This window comes from Crocodylus siamensis, chromosome 13 (genome assembly GCF_052110815.1).
Source record: "Crocodylus siamensis isolate JL-2025a chromosome 13, ASM5211081v1, whole genome shotgun sequence".
Lineage (NCBI taxonomy): Eukaryota > Metazoa > Chordata > Crocodylia > Crocodylidae > Crocodylus > Crocodylus siamensis.
Window position 1 is genome coordinate 32487262 of NC_143407.1, and position 21823 is coordinate 32509084.

The 21823-nt window shown below is 51.5% G+C and overlaps 1 protein-coding gene across 10 annotated transcripts in view; it reads right to left on the reverse strand.

The window, feature by feature from the left end:
* Nucleotides 1–2851: 2851 nt before the first annotated feature.
* CUEDC1 (CUE domain containing 1) overlaps nt 2852–21823 on the reverse strand; it is an 88452-nt gene continuing 69480 nt past the window's right edge. For all 10 annotated transcript variants that reach the window (XM_090025446.1, XM_090025440.1, XM_090025443.1 and 7 more), the window contains 9 exons: nt 17825–17952; nt 14225–14351; nt 12976–13159; nt 10142–10225; nt 8132–8221; nt 6760–6853; nt 5342–5400; nt 4042–4112; nt 2852–3026 (listed from right to left, as the gene is read on the reverse strand). In XM_090025446.1, the coding sequence (XP_089881572.1) occupies nt 4045–4112; nt 5342–5400; nt 6760–6853; nt 8132–8221; nt 10142–10225; nt 12976–13159; nt 14225–14351; nt 17825–17952 (834 nt within the window). In that variant the 3' untranslated portion in view covers nt 2852–3026; nt 4042–4044. The remainder of the gene's footprint in view (nt 3027–4041; nt 4113–5341; nt 5401–6759; nt 6854–8131; nt 8222–10141; nt 10226–12975; nt 13160–14224; nt 14352–17824; nt 17953–21823) is intronic.

A 21823-nucleotide genomic window follows, 5' to 3' on the forward strand; every position in this document is an offset into this window, starting at 1 on the left:
ATTGCTAAATCGTGTTGAACGTCATGTTAGTTACCATGACTCCTTGCAGCCCGGCTGTTATACAACCCGATTGCACAAGACGACAAGGGACGCTCTGCCGGGAGAAGACTTCAGGGGCCCTTGCACTACACTGAGCACCCGCGCTGGTTGTAAACGTACAACACATGTCCGGGGGGACAGGTGCTTTGTTATCTCCCCTTCCTCACATCCCTGAAGCACTGCACTGCCCGGAGACCAGCCTGCCTAAGAAAAATGCTCCTCTCTTGGGACAGGCTGTAAAATTTCCTACCAGCAAGAGTCTGAGCTTCTGTTTGATCATCTGTTCATGCCTTTCGCATTGATGGAAACTTAGCTCAGAGTTAAGCCCTCGGTAGCCAAGAGGCGCTGGAACATTTACAAGCTGATTTAATTCCAAGCTTGGTTCTCTTCCAAACAGGCAGAGCTGCTCTGGATTGGGAGAGAGGAACAGGCAAACGCTTATTAAACAGGGAGCCAACTGAGGATAGGAAAAAGGAAAAAAAGGAACAAAAAAACAGCCTTAACTATTCTAGGCTGGGGAATATATAAAAGTCTCTCCCCATTCCAAAAGCCATTTTATTTCCAGTGGTACGGTTCCAGCTTCACGCTCAGTAATTTGCACGTGCGTACCCATGTGCACACGCATTTCCCAAACGTGGGACTTTATCCCGGATGGCACTCGGCACTGCAGAGCCTGCTGATTTCACAGGGAGCTGCGGGCATCTGGCACCTTAGTCACATCCTTTCCCTTAAAAGCCTGCAAAGGACGTTCCTGGAGCCTCACATCCTGCATAGCCCAGCAGACTCCAAACCGCTGGAGTCTCGTCTAAGCGAGCTTGACATCATCTGGAGCTGTTCTAGCCTTGGAGGGGGAACGTTTCTCCTTCCATTCAGGGGATTTTACCAAAGGACTCATTGATGCGCCTCTCCCTGGCCTTTAAAAAGAAAACAGTGAAGATGCCAAGACCCGGCTCTTCGCTGGAAGAGCCTGAGGGCCCTAGGAATTGGTGGAGGGCCACAACGCCTGCCCACTTTGTGACTTAAATCATACCCGAGTGAACCGCACTGTTCGAAGCGGCTCAGGTTCTGAACAGGAGCCCACAGAAACCACGTACCCAAGACAGCTGAGATCCTAAGGAAGCGTCCAAATAACGTGCCACACCACAAGGATGAGTCACTTGAGAGACTGACGCAAGTGTGTGCATGTGTGTGTGCACATGTACATATGTGCGTGTGTGCATGCTCTTCCCGGCCAAGGGCATGAGTTGGTGCATGCTCTTCCCGGCCAAGGGCATGAGTTGGCCTTAATGGCATCTCCCAAACATCGCTCTCGCACCCTCGTTTTTCTAAGTCTGCAGGCAGCAAGAGTATAGGCTGATTGAGCACCAGGTGCATGGAGCAAGAAACCTCATGCTCAGCAACTTTTAAAAAGCATCTAACTTGGCACACGCTTCAAAGGCCTACAGATTCTGAAGCAGATTTCCAAAGGGAGACTGAAAGCCCGCAGCCTGGGCTTTTGTTACAAAGCCCAATAGAAAAGCAATGAAAACAGCTTTTTGTTTGTTTGATTGCTTGGATTTCTTCGTCCCCCTGCTCCATTTGCAACCCAAATGTCGTAACATTTGTGCTAGTGCATGAGAGCCAGAAAGAGAAACTTGACTGGTTTCTTTTCACTGTCCAGGCTGAGAATAGACAATATTGCCGAAGAGGGGCAAAACTGGCTCGTGGGAGCTATTTCGGACCAAACAATCGACCCTGTGGTTCGAACGCACGAGGATTATTTTGGCCTGACAGTTCCCCCTTCAGCTAAAATGATCTTAGTGCTGCTTTTCCAGTCCTTCACAGCACTCGACTGTGACATGGGATTGCAAGTTCCCTCCAAAGAAGCCAATAAACTCCGGGCCAACCACACCTTCTCACGCTCTGAAACCTCCTGGCCAAGTCTCTGCACAGATGTGCCAGGACCAGGTGGGACCCAGGGGCGAGGAGCCATTTGCATCTCACTCGAGGCCAAATCCAGATCCCGACAGCAAAACTGCCCATTCAACAGGATTTGGCTTGTGATGAACAAGCTCGGGGGGGGGCGGAAAATCAAGCAAGGCCCCATCTACACTCCCAGCCCATCGAAAACCATGCTCATCAAGCGTACTTTCTGCCGCCGAGGGAGAAGCCAGCTGGCCAAACAAGACCTCATGAGACGCATTCTAGTTGAGAGATCAGCCGTGACAACGAAACTGCTCCAATATCCACCCTTCATTCCAGCTCGGGAACGGTACCATAATATCATAGGAGCAGCAACACAAAGCAAGAAAAGGTTGTCGATGGGACAGAAAAACACAGTCCCAGCTTTGTGCATGTTTCAAGGCAGTTTTGATCAATGCCTGAGGCAAAAGGTTGCATCCAAAGTAAGATGTCTTTTAAAAAAAAAAAAAGAAAAGAAAAAAAGAAGGCCTTTTCTTTTAAAAAGAGAATTCATATTGACCAATACCTGACCTGAATCCCAGCTCATTACTCTTAGCGGCAAACAACAACATTTTGTAGGTCTTTTTTCGTGTGCGTAGAGTAAGGTTACACTGCTACGGAGATATGTTTAAAAATGCTTGAGCCAGGGCTCAGGTTTGGCTGCATTATTATTATTATTATTATTATTATTATTACTGTTGTTTTGAATTCATATCAGAACAGCACATGTATCAGAGAGTGAGGAGTCAACCATTACTCCCATAAGCTTGACATCCACTATCTTCACAGCAGCGATCGAGAAAAATTCAGATCAGCTGCTGATTTTTGGCTGGATTTGCTAAAGAGGAAAAAGGTGTTTTCAAACCCCTGGTCAGAAAACATTGTGCCTCATTTTAATACTTGTACTTCAAAAGAGTACAACAGCAGGGGAGAAGAAAAAACAGCCAAGGGACTGCTTTTTTTCTCCTGTTCAGTCATCTTCTTATTAAGCCTTTGACAAGTTCTCTTCCAGCCATAAAGCCCAATTCAGGTAATGGATCTGGGATCTAGAAAAGAGAAGACAGAAGGGGGAAAAGCATACTTAGTCACAGCAGCTTCATGCATGGCTGTTGCCATCAAGCCTGTCACTCTGCAGTGGATGCTGTTAAACTGAGCCATAAATAATCACTGAGCTTGATGCGTGTGAATGGGCAGGCATGGATACATGGCGTGTTTTCATCCATAACTTTATGCCAAGCCCACCCACACACACGTTCTCAATGGAAGACAAAGAGCAGGGCAGACTTGGCCTGGCAGCCTTCCTTGCAAACTGGAATACAGATCTTGCACACCCAGTTGCAACAGGAAACGCGAGATTTCTGCGGACTGGGAATTTCCTCATCTCCAGCAAGCCCCATCCACTGGGTGTCCTGAGTACCATGCATTTTGTGGGCCTCTCAGTACAGGATTCGCATTGAAAAAAAAAAAAAAGAAAGAAAAAAAAAATCTGTGTTGCACTGGATCCCTCATTCGCAGCCTCAGCCAAGAGAAAAAGCCTAATTACCCCTAAGGACTTACTTCCCCTCTCGCCCATAGAGAAGACCCTTCCACCAACCTATTTGCACTGGTGTGGACCTCCCCTCTGCGGGGCCGTGAGTATGGCACCTTTTACTCGAGCCCTGCCCTCAGAGCTCATGCAGAATGGAGACTTCATCCCAAAGCGACTCTATTTAGGGGCTGCAGCCCTGCTGCTCTCCACCTAGCAGCTGTTAAGGGAGACAGGCAGGTATGCAATGAAGCAACAGAGGGCTAAGCCCTGTGGCTGACGTCCACTGGCATGCAGGTGTGCTGCACCAGGCTCTATGCACCGAGCCCAACTTCTGCCCTTAATACAGGACTCACAAGGCACAAAAAGCCTTGTTGATTCTTGGCAGCTGCAATGGATTATTTGGCTGCTCCGAGGCATGTGCTTTGTCTGTCGGCTCCAGGCGCCCAACCGAGCCTGGAACTCCTTGCGGGTAGCCTAGCATAGCCCAGCCAATTTCTGTAATGAGTGGCACTTGGCTTCAAGGCAGCTCTTACCACTTACTGCCCTTCTTTCGGTGTTTCCTCTTCCTCGTGTAGCTGCTGCCACCTTGCTTGGAAGTCTTCATCTGAAAAGCACGAGAGAAACTTTCTCGTCACACCCCGAGGAGACTCTTCCCCTGCGCCTAAGCAAGTTGGGTGTCATGTCATGGTCGGGTGTCCTGTCACGGCAGTGGCACAAGGGGCTGGCAGAATAACAGAGGTGCCTTTCGCTGCCAGGACACCAGTCTGACTCTGCCCTAGGCAAGTGGTGACAGAGTGGTCCCTGCTTGATGGCTGTGCAGTGGCCTTTGAGAAATGAGTTGTAGGCGTCATCCCATCTCCTACTGCCTGTGCACCCACCTGTACGAAATTCCCCTTTCTTGCCCATCTCAGCCAACAGGCCAAGGCCTGAATGAATCGCAGGCTACCCCCCCTGTCTAACCCCTCCTGGTGTTCTCCGGGGCAAGGGGACAGGGCCACCTCCCCTGCTGCTGTTACTGCCATGCAGGCTAATAAAGGACTTCAAATCCCAGAGCTGTCAACCCAGCCCCTTTCACCACAGCGGTCCACTTTGTTGAGAGGTACCCCCAGCTTTGCCCAGCCAAGCTGAGAGAGTGCTCCTTGCCCTCTGCTTCGTGGTCACCGGTCCTCTGAGAAGGAGCCCCAGTTTGCTACAAGGGGGTGGGCTGGATACCTGGAGCTCACCAGGGAAGGGAACGGAAGAAGGAGCCGATTCAAGTTCAAGCCGGTTCAAGTCCCAGCTCTCCCTGATTCAGGACACCACCCTGAACCTAGACCTCTCGTGTCCCATACAAATGCCTCAACCGCCTGGCTCCTGGGATGGATCAATCTCTTGTTCTTACCCCTACCTGGAATCTCAGGAAGTTTCCCAAACAGGAAACCACTTTCCCAGCCAGCTATTTTCATGCCTGAGTTTTCATGGGGCTGGACAAGGAAGCACCCGTTATCCATTCAAGTAGCAGAAGTGTGGAGAAAGCAGAGAAGCATCATTCAAAACAGAGGAGGACCTCCTCCTCTTTCCCCTGGCTTGGGAAAGCTCCTCCATGCCTTGGGCAGGAGCTTTCCTCTTTCAATCTGCTACGGTCATCCAGACAGTGCAGCCCAACGTGGCCCAAGGCAACTGCAACGCCACGGGGCTGAGGTCATGGCAGGCAGGAAGACACCTCTCCGGGGAGGATACTCCATTTCTGACACTCAGACCCACGCGATTCAGAGGCCCACCCAGCCACACGCACAACAGAGAGGGTGAGTCAGCCCATGATTCACTTCTGGCAGAAACAGGGCATTTCCTTACCGCACGAGTGTCCTTCCACATCGTCGAGAAGATTAGCTGTGGATGCCCCGGTCCCCAGCCTGCAGGCTCTGTTAAAGAAAAATGCCCAACGGCCTGGCCCACCGCAACAGCATAGCAAAGTATACCCTTGCAGGCAGCCCATCACTGTTAACCCCAGAGTGGTTCCCAAGGTATGTTTCCCATTACAGTTTGCCCATGTGTTGTCCAAGATCTGGCTTATATAGCCAGAGTCGATGCAATGACAGTGTTTCTCCACCACCGTGCTTTGAATGGTATTACTGCCCGTGTACACAGGGAAGCAAAGCCTCCCCCCCCCCGGCCTCCTTTGAGCCCCTGCATGCCGACTAAGAGAGAAAGGCAAAGGCAAAGGAGACAGGACAAAAGGAAGAGCTGCCCTTTGCTTTCTGGGCTCCTCTTGCCAAGACTGGCATGACAACGATCCAATGCACGCAGGCTGCTGGGATTAACTTGCCTCGAGGGAAATGCTTGCCAGACAACACAGTTTTAAGGGATCGAGGACAAGTCGCTCCATTTAAACAGGCTCAATCCAGACCCCAGATCCAAACAAGCCAAGATTAGAGAGGGTCCAGAGTCCCACAGATCCCTAATGTCGATACACTTGGTGCAGTTACAGGTTGAGATGTGAGACTTGCAAGTACGTGCCTTCTGGTTACAGCCACTGTTATTCCTCTCCTCGACAGCAGATCCATCTCCACCCCTGCCAGTCTTAGAGCCTGGGCACATGATGCATTTTATACCAGTGGAGAAAAAAGGAGCAGACTAACAGAGAAACCCTACATTTATGCAACTTATTCTAATTGGTGTTTGATTGCTCTGGGAAAAAACACCAAAGGGTAAAACTATACAGTGGTTATACCGATGTAGGCACCATCTGCCCAAAGTTTATCCTGGCACAGTATTTGCCCAAGAAAAACAGGCTGTTCCCTGCTCCCTTTCCGCCCTATAGTGAGGCTCCGTAATGGCACCTTTTGCAAGATGCTACCCTGGCATAATTTGCTGACCGGTCCACTCTGCCTCCCAGTGTACTATACTTCGCTGTAGGAGACCCATGTACAAATTACATTAGCGTGAACACATCATGCGTGCAGCCCCTCAGAGAGAGTGTCAGAGCTCACGTGAGACTGAAGCAGTGTGTCGCAGATCTTTTTCCCCCTCTCCCCTGCAAATTTTTCCATCTCAAGGCTTAATTTCTTTTCCTACCAGGCCTTTCCCTCCATAATCTTCCTTTCAGCTAGCCTGAATCGCTCTCCCCACCCCCCATGTCTAGTGGACGGTCAGGGTGGCTGCGGCCCTCTCCAGCCACGTGCATCACAGTTTTGACCCCCGAGCTGGGACTCGGTCACAGAGACCTCTGTGCGATCAGGACACGGGAGGATCCCGTGCAGGCTGAAGGATACACCTGGTGCTTCAACAAGTGTTTTCTTTTTGACTTCCTCATTTTGGTCTTCTCTGAGAAAGCCCTGGCGAGTTCGAACAGCTTCTTGCGTGTCGCTGAAAGGAAAGCGGCAGGTGAGAGGTTCGCTCTCAATAATAAGCCATCCAGACAATGGTGATGAGCGATGCCAAGCTCGAATGGTGCCTCGTTAGGACAATTAACTCTTTGCATACCGCAGGGCAGCGAGGCGGGGAGGTGACCGAATCCAAATGAATCTGCTTATTTGAATGCAGGATTCACAATGCCTTAGTGTTTTGCCTTAGGACGCCCAGGAACAATACACTTTTCCCAAGCCCTAGTACCAGCTACAGTGTCCAGAAAAAAAAAATTATAATTTGATCCCTGGGGGGAAGGATTTGATTTACTAAACAAAAGGTCTGGCTAGCCCGACTCTTACTGCGAGTTTCGTGACATTCTTGGCCCATGACTAAGGCAAAATCTTCCCCGCACTAAATGAAGCTCAGTTCACTGCAGCCTGTGAGTCAGAGTCCATGAGTGCCAATCTAATTTTGCAACAGGAGACCAGCCTGTGGCTGGCTGGAAAGAAAGAATTAAACCGGGAAGAGAGGCTATTAATTCCCCATTTCTCTCCTAGTAGTTAAAACAGAAGCTAGAAAGGCACTGCTTCCACTCCCAAGAACCATAATGCCAGGCAGGTCACAGATTTGCACTGTACGCTACAGACATCAAAGGCAGACGGATACAGGTCGCAATATGCAGGAGACACGAGGTCCGAGTGGTCCAAGTAATTAGCCAGCTCAGCTCCTGCCGGTGACGAACCCGCTACTCCCTCTGTACCTCTGGACTCATCCGTTTTGAGTCGGGGAGGTGGGAAGAAGGGGAGAGAGGACAATCCAACCCTGCTACCTCTACCTGCCTAAGGGCACCAGCATTTTCCAGGGGGGATTGGGAAGAGCTGGAGAGCAAAAGCACCCAGGACCTACATCCTCCTGGGAACCCTCTTCATCGACGGCTCTGACTGCGCTTCTGCTAGGAGATGGTATTGCAGACCCGAGACAGCTGCCGTCTGGCCGATCACAGTGCAAAGCTGCCACGCGGACAAGCACCCAGCCCCACCTGCAGCTGAACGCGCTTTGCCCACGGGCCCCGTCTGGTTCACAGAGGGGCCTGACAAACACGAAGGTCAGAAAGCCAGGTCTTTGTATCACGGCCCATTCGCCGGCACATACACATACACGCGCTCTGCTTTGGCAGAAGAGTGCCATAGCACTCAATTTGGTGCCGAAGACTCCTCCGGGCTTCCTCCTCCCGCCTGCCCTGCCATCCCTGCTCACCCTCCCCTCTGCCCATATGGAGCCTGGAAACAAACTCACATTTTCCCATGTGTTTCAATTTGTCCCTGAATAAGGCATCTTCAGACACAGCACCGCTGGCCTCACTGGTTATGGAGGGAGCTACGTCACCTGAAATGCAAACATCTGGTCACTTGGGGGGCGAGGTCGCTATGACCCAGTTCCAGCCCTGGCACGAAGCGGCTGCCAAGCACCGCTATCTTGGGCTGAACAAGGCAGAAAGATGAGCGCGCAGACAGAGAACAGAGATGAGGGAAGAAATAGGAGCTGTTGGGGAAGCACAAAGGGCAAGTCTGTGCTGCCTCCATGACACGGGCCAAACTGAGTATCCCCATGCCAGTTGGGGTATGTTTTGGGTGGCAGAAGAGGGGTCAGCAGACACAGGGCCTCTCTTCCGCTAAGATCAGGACAGGCTTTTGATGAGACGGGTGCAAGACCGAGACGGGGTCCTCTGCTGATTTCAGCAGAGCAAGGGGTGACTTATCCCAGCAGAGAAGCTCAGTCCAGGGACTCATATCACCAGTCCTCAATATCTTTTCCACCTGTGCACGCTGACATCAGGCTGGCTGGCACGGCTGCCACCCCAGCCTGAAAGTTTACACTGGTGCCAATGGGAGCAAAAGAGACAAGGCAACGGAGAACAGGGCTCCCCCGGCTAATGTCCACGCCGAGTTGGGCAACTGCAGTCAACCCTCGCTGCCCTTGCAACGTACATCCCCAGCTTACCCCATCTGTTCCTTTTATTCCTCCGCTCATTACCGGCTCATACTCCCAGATCATTCCCACCACCCCGGCAGACAAATCCAACTCATTAAGCATGGAGAAAGTTTAGAAGTCTCAGCTGTACCAGTGCCGGCAGCTGATCCGGGTGAATCAGATCTTGTTAATTGTGTCCTTGTGCTCCCTTCCCCCGGCCCTCCCCTTCTTATCAAATTTGGGCACAATTGAAATTCCATAAGCTTGGCCAGAACCGTCACGTCAACCCCGATGAATAGCTGCATTTGCCTTGGCCCCCCCTCCGGACTGAGCACGAAGACACTGACAGACACCGACTAATTCTGTCCTTTGGGGCAGCTGCTGCGTTTGAGGACAAAGGTTAATCGGGATTACTCAGAGGCAGTCGTCATGCCTTCCGACGCCGATTCTCCGCTCCGGGCTACACAAGGGGCTGCTTTGTTACGCTTGGGAGCTAGATCGCAGTTCTCTGCTTTCTTCATCTGCTCTCCTTGCCACAGCTAAGTCGCCAAGGGTGGTAAGAGAGGAGGGAACTAGGGACTGGGGAAAATGATGCTTTGAGACTCGAGCACAGGGGCAGCAACACGTTGGTGGCTTCAGTCTTGGACGTCTGATCCAATCTTGAGGCACGCATTGGACCACAGGTCTAGAACAGAGCGGATCTGATGGCTCCTTTGAGTGGATCTAAGCGGATCCGATGGCTCCTTTGGGTGGATCTAAGCGGATCCGATGGCTCCTTTGGGTGGATCTGATGGGAGCCCAGGCTTTGTAGCTGCTGAGACTGCTACAGGGCAGGTGCTATTGACTTCGCACACCGGGGACCGTCTCTACCAGGAGGAAGCAAGGAACCTAGCAGAAATTCACCACCATCTTTCACACCACCGGGCTCATGCCCAGGAGCTCTAGCAAGGAATATAACGCTCAAAAAAATCTCCTCCATGGAAAAGGAGGCTGACGGGGCAGCTTTTCCAAGCACCAGCAGGAACTGGGTGCTGAACTCCCCCTAATTCTCTACAGGTGTTAAACCTGTCCACTGCTCCTTTGGCTTTTGAAGCGCTCACCCGTAACTTCTACCTATTTCACAGAAGACAAAAGCAAAGTTCTCTGCTGGTCATGTTGCCTGGCCACGAATAGCAGAGCTTTTGAGAGAAGAAAGGATTTGGGATATTTGGGGATATTTCATCTCCTGCTACTTGTCCTTATGGAGACCCTCAGTCACTGAAGCCCTAGAAATACACAAGGTGCCGGGAGATCCCAGTGGTTGGAAGCTCTGCTCACCCGCGCCTGGTAGATTACCTGATATTACAGAAGAAAAACTGAAATTGTTGCTGACGGCAACGCTGCTTGACTTGGATTTTTTTGATTCATATTTCAATCGATCTGAAAAACAAAAAGACACTCGATTTGATCTGGAACTCGTACACTCACTCCCTTCATCTCTCTCTAACCACGCATTTATTCTGCATCCACTGCCAGGATCTAGCAGCTTCAGAGTAACAAGTGTCCCAATGAGGAAGGCGGCTGGGGGCAAGATTTGGAGGTTATTGTTTTCAAGGGGGGCTGAGCTGACAGCCCTGAAGGCTGCAGTCCTTTCTCAAAGCGTAGGGACAACCTGGCCAGTAGCACAGCTAAACTTGCTAATGTGTCTTGCCATCGTGCCTCATCCCTTGAGGGACCATGTTTAGGAGTGAACAGATGGATAACTGGAACATGGACTGACACCCACTAATCGCATTTGGTTGGCGGATGAGTATCAGCTTCACCTAGATCTTGGATTTGTGAATGGAAAAAAAAAAAAAAAGGAAAATAAAATCTGACCATGCAAACATAATCAATAAAGGCTAGACAAAGTCAGACTTAGGTGTGCCACTTTTAAGTCCACGTAAAGACACCTAAATAAGGTTGTTCAGGTGCTGACGTGCCCCGTAAGGCCTCTGAAACCCACAGGAATTTGCAGATGCTCAGTATCTCTGAAAAGCTGGAATTAATGACTGAGCTTATGACTGGACTTGGCTTCATAGGATTTTTCTTGAAATTTGCATAGACTTGATAGGTCACTTGTGCAAAGAAATAAATGCTCAAAAAAAAGTATTTCGGTTTTGATGCCATTTCGCTTCTAAAAAAAAACAAAAAAACCCAAGAAAACTCTTAGCAAGAAAAGATTGAAAAAAGTAACTTCCTGTCACTTCATGAATCCTAGTGGTGACAGAAGAAGATGTTCACATCTCTGAAAACAGGGCCTCCGAACTCAACCAAAACTCCAGGTCAACACGGCTGCGTGCATTCAATCCAAACGTAGATCTAGATTTCAGAGACATGCCATTTTCTTTATAATGGAGGGTAGGGGTCCAGTAGCAGAGTTAACTCAGCCTGTGTGCATGTGTCTGTATATAATGTTTCTGTAGGTCTGGTAACCAGTAATCAGTTATCAGACCTACAGAAAGCGCTGGATAAAATCCTCACCTCGGTGAAATCAATGGCAAGGATTTCACCTCTGCTTTTTGGCTAACTTCTTCCCAGGGAAATGGACAAAAGTATCTATTAGCTGTGGTCTCCATCCCAGATGTTTGGGCTTAGGGGTGCACCACCGTCTCCCAGATGTTGAGGTTTTGGACCTTCCATTTTTGCTCTGCACGCACGCGCGCGTGTGTGAAAGAGTGTATACACACACACATATATGCATACACACAGAATAAAGGATATTATTTATTGAAAATAATATATCTATTTGGAATTGAACCCAAATCCCTGGAGTACAAGTCCCATGCCTGAACCACAAAGCCGCCTACCCCTTTGCTGACACCATTTGGGCCATGCAGGACCTCAGGAGAGTGCAACCCTGAGAAGCAAAGCCCAGATATTCAAGGAAGCTGGACCGTCTCTGTGACGGATTGCCTCTGCAAGTAAAGGATTGTCTGTCTGAAGCTGCTCGGAGGTTCAGACTGTGGAAGCCAGCCTGGGAGAGATGGATCAATGAGAGCATGTTAGGGACTGCAGTCAGGTTGTGCAATGAATGCAATTTATCACACAGGGCCTGCATCATTTCCGCCCTGCTATATTGCGTGCTTTCTATTCACCCCTCCAAAGCCTCGCACAGCACGAACACTTTGCTGACAGCTTAGACAGGCAAATTGAAAACGTTCATCTTATCCTGCTAAAAGGAAGCAAAATGAAAATCATAAGCCGAGCAGCTGATTTTCTGCCGCTGATGGATAGGAGGAAGAGCATTTAAATTAAAGCATTACAACGAGCTTTCGCAAACCAAGAACAAGACCCTCGAGTGACAGGTACCATGACGGGTGAGGGGAATATATTAGCCTTGTGTGTTGAGAATTAAAATGACAGAGCAGAGAAGAAATGGAAGGGACGGGCTCATCCTTCAAGAGAAATGAAACCACCAAAACCCCTTAACTTCTCCCTGCAGTGTCATCAGACAAGCTGCTGGCTAACAACTGTCAAAACCCACTACACAGAGGCTACAGGGACTCCCAAAGTATTTTAGAAGTACAGAGATTGTGATTGCATAATTACAGAGATGTACTTGCCTAACACCTGGGCTGATCACATCCAACTCATTTATGTCAGAGGCACAGAGAAAGCCGTGGTGAAACGGGAAACTATCAAAACCTCAACGTCTGGGAGACAATGGTGCACCGCTAAGCCCCAGCATTTAGGAGGGGAGACCACAGCTGATGACATGCTTTGCTCATTTCCCTGGAAAGAGGTCGGCCAAAAAGCAGAAGTGACATTCCTTGCCACTGAATTCACTGGGGACAGGATTTTATCCAGTGATTTCTGTAGGTCTCGTAACTGTGAAAGGGACTGGCTGGTGGGAAAGAGGCAGTGAATTCACGGTGGGTGGGGACCAGCTGCTAAACCCGGTTAGCAGAAGACGGAAGGACCCGGGAAAACGCTCCTGCCATCAAGCTCTCCCTGGGTTATATTCTCCACCATCGCCCCCCACGCAGAGCAGGTGCAGCAGGAGAGAGAAAACACTGCCGTCCTGGCCTGGCGGCATTCTTCACTGGTGGAAAAGATGAGGCCATAAAGACTTTGGGCCCAAGGGCAAGAAATGGCAGGAAAGGAGGAACCCACACACGGGAAGCAGAAACAGAAATGCTTCGAGTCACCTTTCTCGAGGGCCAGGAGGAAATCCCGGTTCCTCTGGAGCTCCTTCATGAACTCTTCGTTCTGCAGGAAGAGGGCAATGCGCTCGTCCTCCAGGTACTGCTTCCACTTCCTCTCTTGCTCCAGCGAGCCCTGGGACCTCTGGCTGCTCTCACAGGACAGCGACTGATGGCAGCTTTGCGAGCTCTGGGCAGGAACGAGACACGAAGGGAGAGTCAGTGCAAGCCTTTTCTCGCACATCGCAGTGGCGGTCCTGCTTGACTTCACACCCTGATTCAGCAAAGCAAGGGAGCGTGTGTTTAAGTAACAGTGGCTTCGATAAAGCATAAGCCCAAGTGCTCTCCGAAGCGAAATCCTGGCTCGTGGGACAGAGGTTGGAACAACTAAAGGTCTCTGCGCATCAACAGCAGGTTGGGTAGCAGTGGTCCAAGCTCTGCCCGCCTTCCCTGCTCTGTTCTGGCCATGCTTGAAGATTATTTCTAGTGGGAAAGCCCTTTCCATAACCCAGCATGTGCTCAGCAGCAGAGGTGCTGACATGGTGCATCCCCTGTGCTTTGTCCCTCCTCACCCTGCGAGATGACTAAATCCCAATCAATTAAGATGGCTGGACCTCACGGGTGTCACTGCTAGGCCCACGGGGTCCTTATGGCTAGGGAGGAAGGACGAGTCTGGTGTGGCCCTCAGATGCCAAGCTAAGGCTCAGGAGCTGGTTATCAGGAGGAAAGAGTCTTTTCTCTTGGGAAGGGAAAACACTGGAGCTGGAAATAAGGGAGGCAGAACAATATGGAAGCCTGCAAGGGTGAGATGGGGAGGGGAAGCAGTATCCACTCCCACCAGTGGCATCTATCTGATTTGCAGCTACCCTCGGAGGGCCGCGACAAGCAAAAGCATACAATTACTGAGGAAGGAAAAGGGCACCAGGACCTCCCCACGCTGAGCCCAGTGAATTGACAACTTCCTACTCCCAGAAAGGTAATAGAGCCCGAGACGCCGAAGCCCCAGCGCAGTAACTCAGGACATCGTGTTGGAACACAGCTGCCTCGGGCGGCGAGGGACGCCAGCCAGCACGCAGCACGTGATACGACAGAAAGGGAGAGGGAAATTCGGCTACAGTCCCCATCCCCAGCTGCCCCTCACCTCTTCACAGCAAGGCGCTTTACTCAGTCTGTCTACTTCAGGACAGAAGCAGCCCTGCCATGATTTGAAGCTGGGGTCCCAGGGCATTTAAGATGCTGAAAGCACTCTCCTCACCTGCACGCTGCTGATCTGCTGGGGGAGGATGCGAAGGAAGTCGTCAGGGAGGTTGCCGAGGAGCGGTGGATTCCAGTTCCTGTACCGCCGCGGCGCTGGAGGGCCGGAGGAAGTCTGGATATCAATTCTGCAGGCCGGGGGGGAAAAAAAAAAAGACACGACAGGATAAGGCAGCAATCATTGCAACGCGTCGGCGTGCTCTGCAGATGCTGACGGACCCGGTTCTCAACGACCTTTGGCTCAAATCAGAACGGGAGGTCCCATCCAGCCCCCAAAAAGTATGCAAAAGGCTGACAATCGTGAGACGTTCTAAAAATGTCTGGTTATTTCAGGGTTCGGCACTGTCTCAGGTGCTCTGTGTTCCTCCCTGCTTTTGGGAGGCTATTCTACACCCCCTCCCCCCCACAACCTCACTACTGGCATTAAGGCTCCCTGAATTTCTGGGAGTGTGAAAACCTCTTGGTTTTTTTTATTCCGTTTCTCCTGAGATTTTCTTCCTCTTCCACCACCTCCAAACACCCCATTTCTTCAATGGGCTTGTTTCTTGCACCAAGGACTCCCCCAGTTAGCACCTGTTTACATGCCAGCCTACAAGCTGCTTTGCAGAAGAGGCACGATGCACTCACCAAAGCAGTAAATCCCTGCCCGGGAGAGCTCACAGCCTAAAGGTGGCAGGCAGCAGGTAGGACGCAGAGAGGCATCTGGATGCTCTCGTTATCAGGTTCCTAGGCATTTTTGGAAGGAAGAAAGGCAGCGCAGACCTGATTTGCATCCATCGGGGAGGAAGCTGGCGGGGAGCAAATGTGGCTGCTTGAAAGAAGACATAGAGCTGGCAGTGGGGCTGAGGAAGAAGGTGAGAGGAAATCTCTGCGCCGGCAGATTTCATATCCATGTGAAGAGGCCTTATCGCCACCTCTGATCGCATGTGTGTGCGCGCCCGCGTGCGGATTTTATTTCCAGAGCTGTCAGCGAAGCGTCAAAGTCGGCGAAGGCGGCAGGAGGTGATGATGACTGCGTGTGAATGTCAGCGTCTTCATTATCACTTACGCTCCGGGAAGAAAACAAATAAAAGCCTCTTCCCTGGCGCCGGCTGCTTTCGAACGTCCCTTTGCGGCACGCTGGCTGTCCCCGCTTCGCCGAGTGCCGGGGGGTGCCCGACACAGCCCAGAGGACAGCCACACCAGGATCAAAGGGTGCTTGTGCTCGTTGAAAGGCTCCACCCGTGCACGAGGCTGGACTAGCGAACCACATCTACTAACCTCCCACCACGCTCCCCAGAGCGACCGCCTGCTCCAGCTGCTCTTATGGAGTCGACTCAGACGAGGTCAGCCCAGGGTGACTGCGGATAAACCCAGCTCCACAGCCCGTGTCTCTGTGGCCCATGCCTCTAAAATGAAAGCTGAGCTGAATCCGCTCCACTTCGTGCATCGTAAGAGCAGCCTTTGGGCCTCAGCTGTCCTCAAGTCGCTGGACAGCATCTCAGCCCAAACCCCAGTGCACACAGTTACAGAAGAGACTTACTGCAGAGGATCTGATCTGTCGTACATACCCGTTGCTACTCCACTGTACCTTTTGTCCAAGGTTTTAGGAGGAAACCAGGCTTTTCATGTGGGGCTGTAATAAGCACCTTGCTACTCTCGGGATCATAGAAAGGAGAGATGGAAAATACACTAACAAATGCAAAAAAGCAGGCGTGATATTTTCTCCCTGTGAACGCAGTTTAAGTGCTAAGGGGCTCTAATCTGGTAGAGAAAGGCAGAACAAGATCCTACAGCCGGTAGATGAAACCAGAGAACAAGCACGCATTTTTCCAGCAGGTAACCATTTGGGGACATGCTACCACAGGAGGTAGCGGGCTCTCCATCTCTTGAGGTCTTTAAAATCCAGACTGGATGCCTCTCTGGAAGTGACACTTTTATTCACTACGCTCCAGGGCTCACTGCAGAGGCAATCCTCAGCAATCCCTCACAGCTGAGGACGGTTGTCTTCCACAATTGCTTTATCCGTGGGCCCAAAGATGACTGATGAGGCCAACTGGGCATCAACAGACTCTGTTGCAACTGGGACGTGTGTTTCCATGTGACAGGGATAATATAGGGAATTTTGGTGCACAGGAGGTGAGCTCCTGGCCCCTTTGGCCTTTCAATTTTATATGCATCTAGGCAGACGCAGCAAATCCAGATGGGACTTCACAAGGATGACATGTGCTGTTGAGGCCGTGGAACAAGGGACACAACGTGGGTCCCCTGCCCCAACTACTCCAGGTGTCCCCCAGCCGAGCCAAAGGAGAAGCCACGTGAGCTTTTGGCCGTGGTGACCCGTTCCACCAACTCGCGAGCGGGCACGTATTGCAGCTGAATCGCACCTCCCAGACAGCTCGTAAGAAGCACATCTGTTCCACGGTTCAGTTTTCTAAGTTGCCCCCAAAAATGCAGTAGGCCCTCTACATGCAAGAGCACGTGGGCTAATGGAGTAACCGCCATCTCCATCATGCTCGCGTTTATGGCTACAGACAACAAAAGGCTGAAGTCAGAGTTTTACAAGATGGATAGCCATCGGCTCACTTAGAGAGAGGCCACCTGGTGTTTTTTCAGATGAAGTCAAAGCTCCCCCATCTCCGCTGGCTAATTTTTGACATTCCTCTCGGTCCAGGAATTACTTTCTCGGCTTTTCAGCTGTTCAGTTTCTGAAGCCCCTGTAGACACTTCCATCCAGCTGTGAACTTCATTCATCTCCTCCGGCTCCTTCTCACCCAGCCCCAATTAGCTCCCACCAGATGATCCTGCGAGAAGCCAGCCCCTGTGCAGTCAAACAGCATTTGTGCAGCCTTGCAATGGGCCTGGTCCATTTGCCTTTCAATAACACTCAGTTTCAGGTCAAAGCCCCATGGCGAGAGCACGGAAGGCGGCTCCCCTCCGCTCACACCAGGGTTTCATCTGGATCATACTACAGGTGTGCTATGGCCTCTTCTGGGAAAAGACTACATCAGGACTGAAGGCAGGGGTGAAACTCGTATTGCAGTGGTGTGCTGCTCATCCAAGCTCCCATTTTGCGTCTGGTGAACTCATACCCAGGCCACTCCTGCTTCATGTGCTCAGATTTGAACGCAAGCTCCAAATTTTGGCTCGCTTGCACATCCCTACTGAGAGGTGAAGTTAGGGAAGCCGGAAGAAACTCCCAGGACCAGTACTTTGTACATCTCTCAGACAACCGCGTGCACAGCAAGTCCCAAGGGAAACCAGCCTGCCACCCAGCCAGCTTCGCTCCACTTCCTTGGACTGGGATCCCTGACCCCATGGTTCAATCCAACAAGATTTCATCCTCAGCCACATGCCAGCAAGCACAGCCCGGCCCTCCTCAAGTGTCCCGATGCCTCTGCACCCATCTGCGCCGCCTGGATCTCCCAGGCACGCTCAGACGTCCCAGCCTGCAAAAAGGAAGTGTGCACAGAGGGAAAAACCTCGCTCCTCCCAGCACGGCAGGCTGCACCCCAATGCCAGAGGCTCTTCGTCACAGTAGCACAGGCATTCCCCTCCTGACGCTTCATTTCCTACAAGACAACGGGCTAATGGCAAGCGGGCTCAGCTCGGTGGTGCTTACCTGGGAGGGGGGGTGGGAGGAGCTTGGGGATACTGCCGGTCAAACACGTGCACGTCGTAGGCAGGGGGCGAGTACACGGGAGGGGGCTCTTCATCCGAACTGTCTGGTTCCAGAGTCCGCTCCAAAATCTGTGCAAAGGGAGAAAGAAGAAATGAAAGACTGGCGGGGAGTTGGCAGAAGACACCCTGGAAAAGGCAAGACATGCCGCGAAAGCCCAGCCGCACACCCTGCTTGTGCATTGGGACAGAAGGCAGGGGTAACTCGTGTGAAGCCGTGGGGGGCAAACCACTGTGAAACCAGAATTGGACCCATCACACCTTTTTTTTTTTTAATTTTTTTTTTTTAAAGCCAGCTAATCTGGGGGCTGCCAGTCCTGGTGCTGGGGCTCTAGGAGATCTTGTCATAAATTGCTGGTTAGGAAACCTGCGGTTTTCAGAGACAAAGTCAGACTACCTGGGGGGAAAATTGCTAGCTGAACGCAGCTACCTCATCTGTGCTCCCTGGGGAGAAAAGGGCAGACGCAAAACCTCTGCAGAACAAACATGGGTGTGCAACTAGTGTAACTGGAGCTCCCTTCCCTGCTATTCAGCTCCTACTGACTTCTGTGGAAGAGTGCTCCTGGCCTGCTGGCACCAGGCGCAGGTATGGCCTCAGGTGAGCTGCCCTCCCCCAGGTACTGCCTCAGTTTCCCTCTCCTTACAGCCTTTCATCAGCAGCTGAGGGAGGCCTGCACTTCACACCCCACTTGGTGTGGAGGCAGGCATGCTCCCTCCAAACACAAGCACTCCCTTTACCTAGACCTGGCTCTTGGGACAGTCTTGAGCTGTGCAGACTGCTGTGGGGCGCTGAACCAACTCTCAGATGGAGAACCTGGCTGGGCCACCTACCCCCGGGAGAGGACCTGGATGAAGCGTTGGGAACGGTCAAGACTGGGTGAGGACCCACTTCTCAGTCTCCTCCAAAAGGCGACACTTTGGGTGACGGTCTTCAAATTCGATCTTGGCTCTCTGCATGTCTAGCCGGACATTAGTAATTATGAGATGCCCCAGGCAGCTACAGTACTTCAGGTCGCTTTGCTACCACGTCCTCCACGTGCAGACCTCAGGAAGGGCATGCGGGGGTCAGTGGGGGCTTCAGATTGGGCCTCAAGTGCTGTTTAAAACAAACCCCTCAGGCTTCACACTTGCACCAGCCACATGCTCGAGGTGTTTGCCTGCCTGCTCTCGTCCAGCCGTCACCTCTCCCTGAACTTCCTGCATTTTTTGACCGGCTGGCCTCCCATGCGACTGATCCCAGAGCACCGCATACCTGGCCGACCTCGCACGCACTTGACAACCGCTTGTGGAGAGTAACTCGGCGCTGCCAACTCCACGCGGAGAACAAACACTTTGCAGAGCATTTCCACAGAAGCTGCTGAGGTCACACGCTGCATACAAGCGCTGCCAGAGCCGTGCACTCATGGTCAAGAGACCTATTCACCTGAGCTACTGGCTGCTAAAGTTCGGGTGTTTCCTAATAAGCACCGCAGCTGGGCGACTGCCAATACCTCGCTCCCCTGGGGAAATATTGGTTTTAAACAATGAGCTGGGCTCACATGAACAAATGGTTTGGCGGGGGGGAGGTGGGGGAAGGCACATGGATCCTCCACCTCTGATGCTCGTGGCCGATGCTTCTCTTTCAGGACATACTCAGCTGCTCACAGCTGGACTACACTGACTAAGCATAGGAACAGGAGCAGCACAACTTCCTTTTCGTGACCATAGTTTCCGACCCTAGAAACTATGAAGCTGTGACCAACATATTCAACCACAGCCTTAGTCACAGAGCCACAGGCACTGTCACACGGATGTGTAGCACTGGGACACATAGGAGGGGGAGGTCCAGAAAGTAAGTAGTCATAAGAACATAAGTGATGCCAGACCGAATCAGACCACAGGTCCGTCTAGCCCAGTTTCAACCTCTTCCTAGCCCTGGCCAAGCGATCCATCTTCCAGACTAGGAAGAAAAGCTCTCATGGGGGTGGGACTGTGGTGCTGCCTTCCTTTCGCTCATCTCTGCACGTCTCCAGGATTTCGCGGGTGGCGTCCACGGGCTCTCGGATACATCCAAGAGGCAGGGGCACTAGCTGTTATTCTCTGCTCGGTGTCTCCCCCTCAAAACCCGAGGTTTTAAAGCGCTGATCTGCACTCCCGTTCCTGCTTTCAGTCTTTCTTCCAGGCTTTCAATTGTTAGACATTTGATGGCTACCAAGGGGGGCTTGCAGAGCCTGTCCAGACCAATCTGTCCCTTGATCTGCACCCCACACAGCTCCCAGCACTCAGCAGCCCAGGACAGTGGTGATCTACCTTCTAGCCCTGGGGACCAGGTAAATGTTGGGGGACCGGTCCGCAGGCCAGATCCCACGGGCAGGGTCGAGCTGTGGGTACGGCCGGCCCAACTCCACGTGCCAGCCCAACCCCAGCACGTGGTGGCACGATCTAGTGCGCCAACGTGGGGCTTCCCATGGGTCCATGACTTGGCAGCAGGAGACCGGCAATTAATGCTGCTGTCTCACCACCAAATTTCCAGACCCATCAGCTGGGTGACACGGCTCCACAGGCCAGATGTGCACCAGGGGTTGAGCATCACTGGCCTAGGAGTTCCCAATAATGAGGCTCCACCTCTCGTTACCATGTTTCATCAATCACTAACGGACCTATCCACCACCATCCACAATTCACACTTTTCCAGCACTGTGCCTCAGAGGATCTTAAAGTGCTTCACAAATACTAATATATTAACCTGCCCAAAGGTTCCCCGTGAGTAGGTAAAGAGGCCCAATGGCCAAGGTCATGCAGGAGTCTCTGCTCCCAGGATTTTGGCCCCAGATGCTCAAAACACGGCACCCTCCGTCTACATGATCCCATTAGAAGAGGTCAGGCCCCCGCACCTGCGAGATCCCACTGCCTTGACACTAGAAGCTGTGACTCTCTCCCTAGAAACTCTCATCTTGCCAGGATGTTTTAAATCCATAAATAGTTTAAGAGCCTCTTGTAATCTGAAGCGGTTTTCCAGCCACCTACTTCGCTAAGCGTGATGTACAGACGGCTCTTGTCGGCTTTATTCCCATACTCATTTTGGAGACTCCCCATCCCTCTCGTCAGGTCTTTTCTTTCCCATTTTTTGTGCTTATGAAACAAAAGGCCAAAAAAAAACAAAAAAAAACGGCATCGATTGACTCGTTTCCCCGTCAAAAAAGAGCAGCCTAAAAATAGCTCCTTTGCGAGTAGCGAGGGAAACGTTCAACCTCGTGCCTTTGCATTTTGCAATTCCGAAAGAATTAAGAAAAAAAATTATTTGCTTGCAAAACAAGTTTGCAATCCAGTGAGTGAACGCTGCACGCAAGGTTTCCCCTCTGGTATTTTGGTTCTAATCCACAGAGACTCGGCAGCTTCCCACCCTGCTGCGCCATACGTTTATCTGCCATTATACCATTAAGCCACGAGATGGCTCTGTATTCTGCATAGTTCCTGACAGAGCAGGTTTCCTGGTAAACAAAGTAGACAAAGCTGGAACCAGAGCTACGTGGAAGCCTGCTTGTGCCTGTATTTATTGGCTGTTTTCTTCAACAAACCTCTTGGGCCAGACTGCAATTCTTTCATTATTCCCCATGTCCCGCGCATCTCTTCTCCCCTGTTGCAAACCAGAGATCCAAGCAACCTGGTTACATGACACGCAGCAAAGGTACACTCCTTCCAGCCTCTTTCTTGTTCCATTCTGTCGCCGTTTTCCACCCGGAGGTTAAAGAAAATGCTTGCTGGGAGACAGAATTGCATTTTGTCCTGTTTTTATTTGCAAAGGAAGATGCTGCAGTCAGTCTCTCTCTCTCAACAGCAGACGAGGCGTGGTTTGCTATGCCCTAGCACTGGGATCTCAGAAAGGCTACCCTTGAGCTGCAAATGCAAAGGGCCATCATTTTGCCTGCCACCAGAGACTGAAAGAGGGAGCTCCACGGCTGAC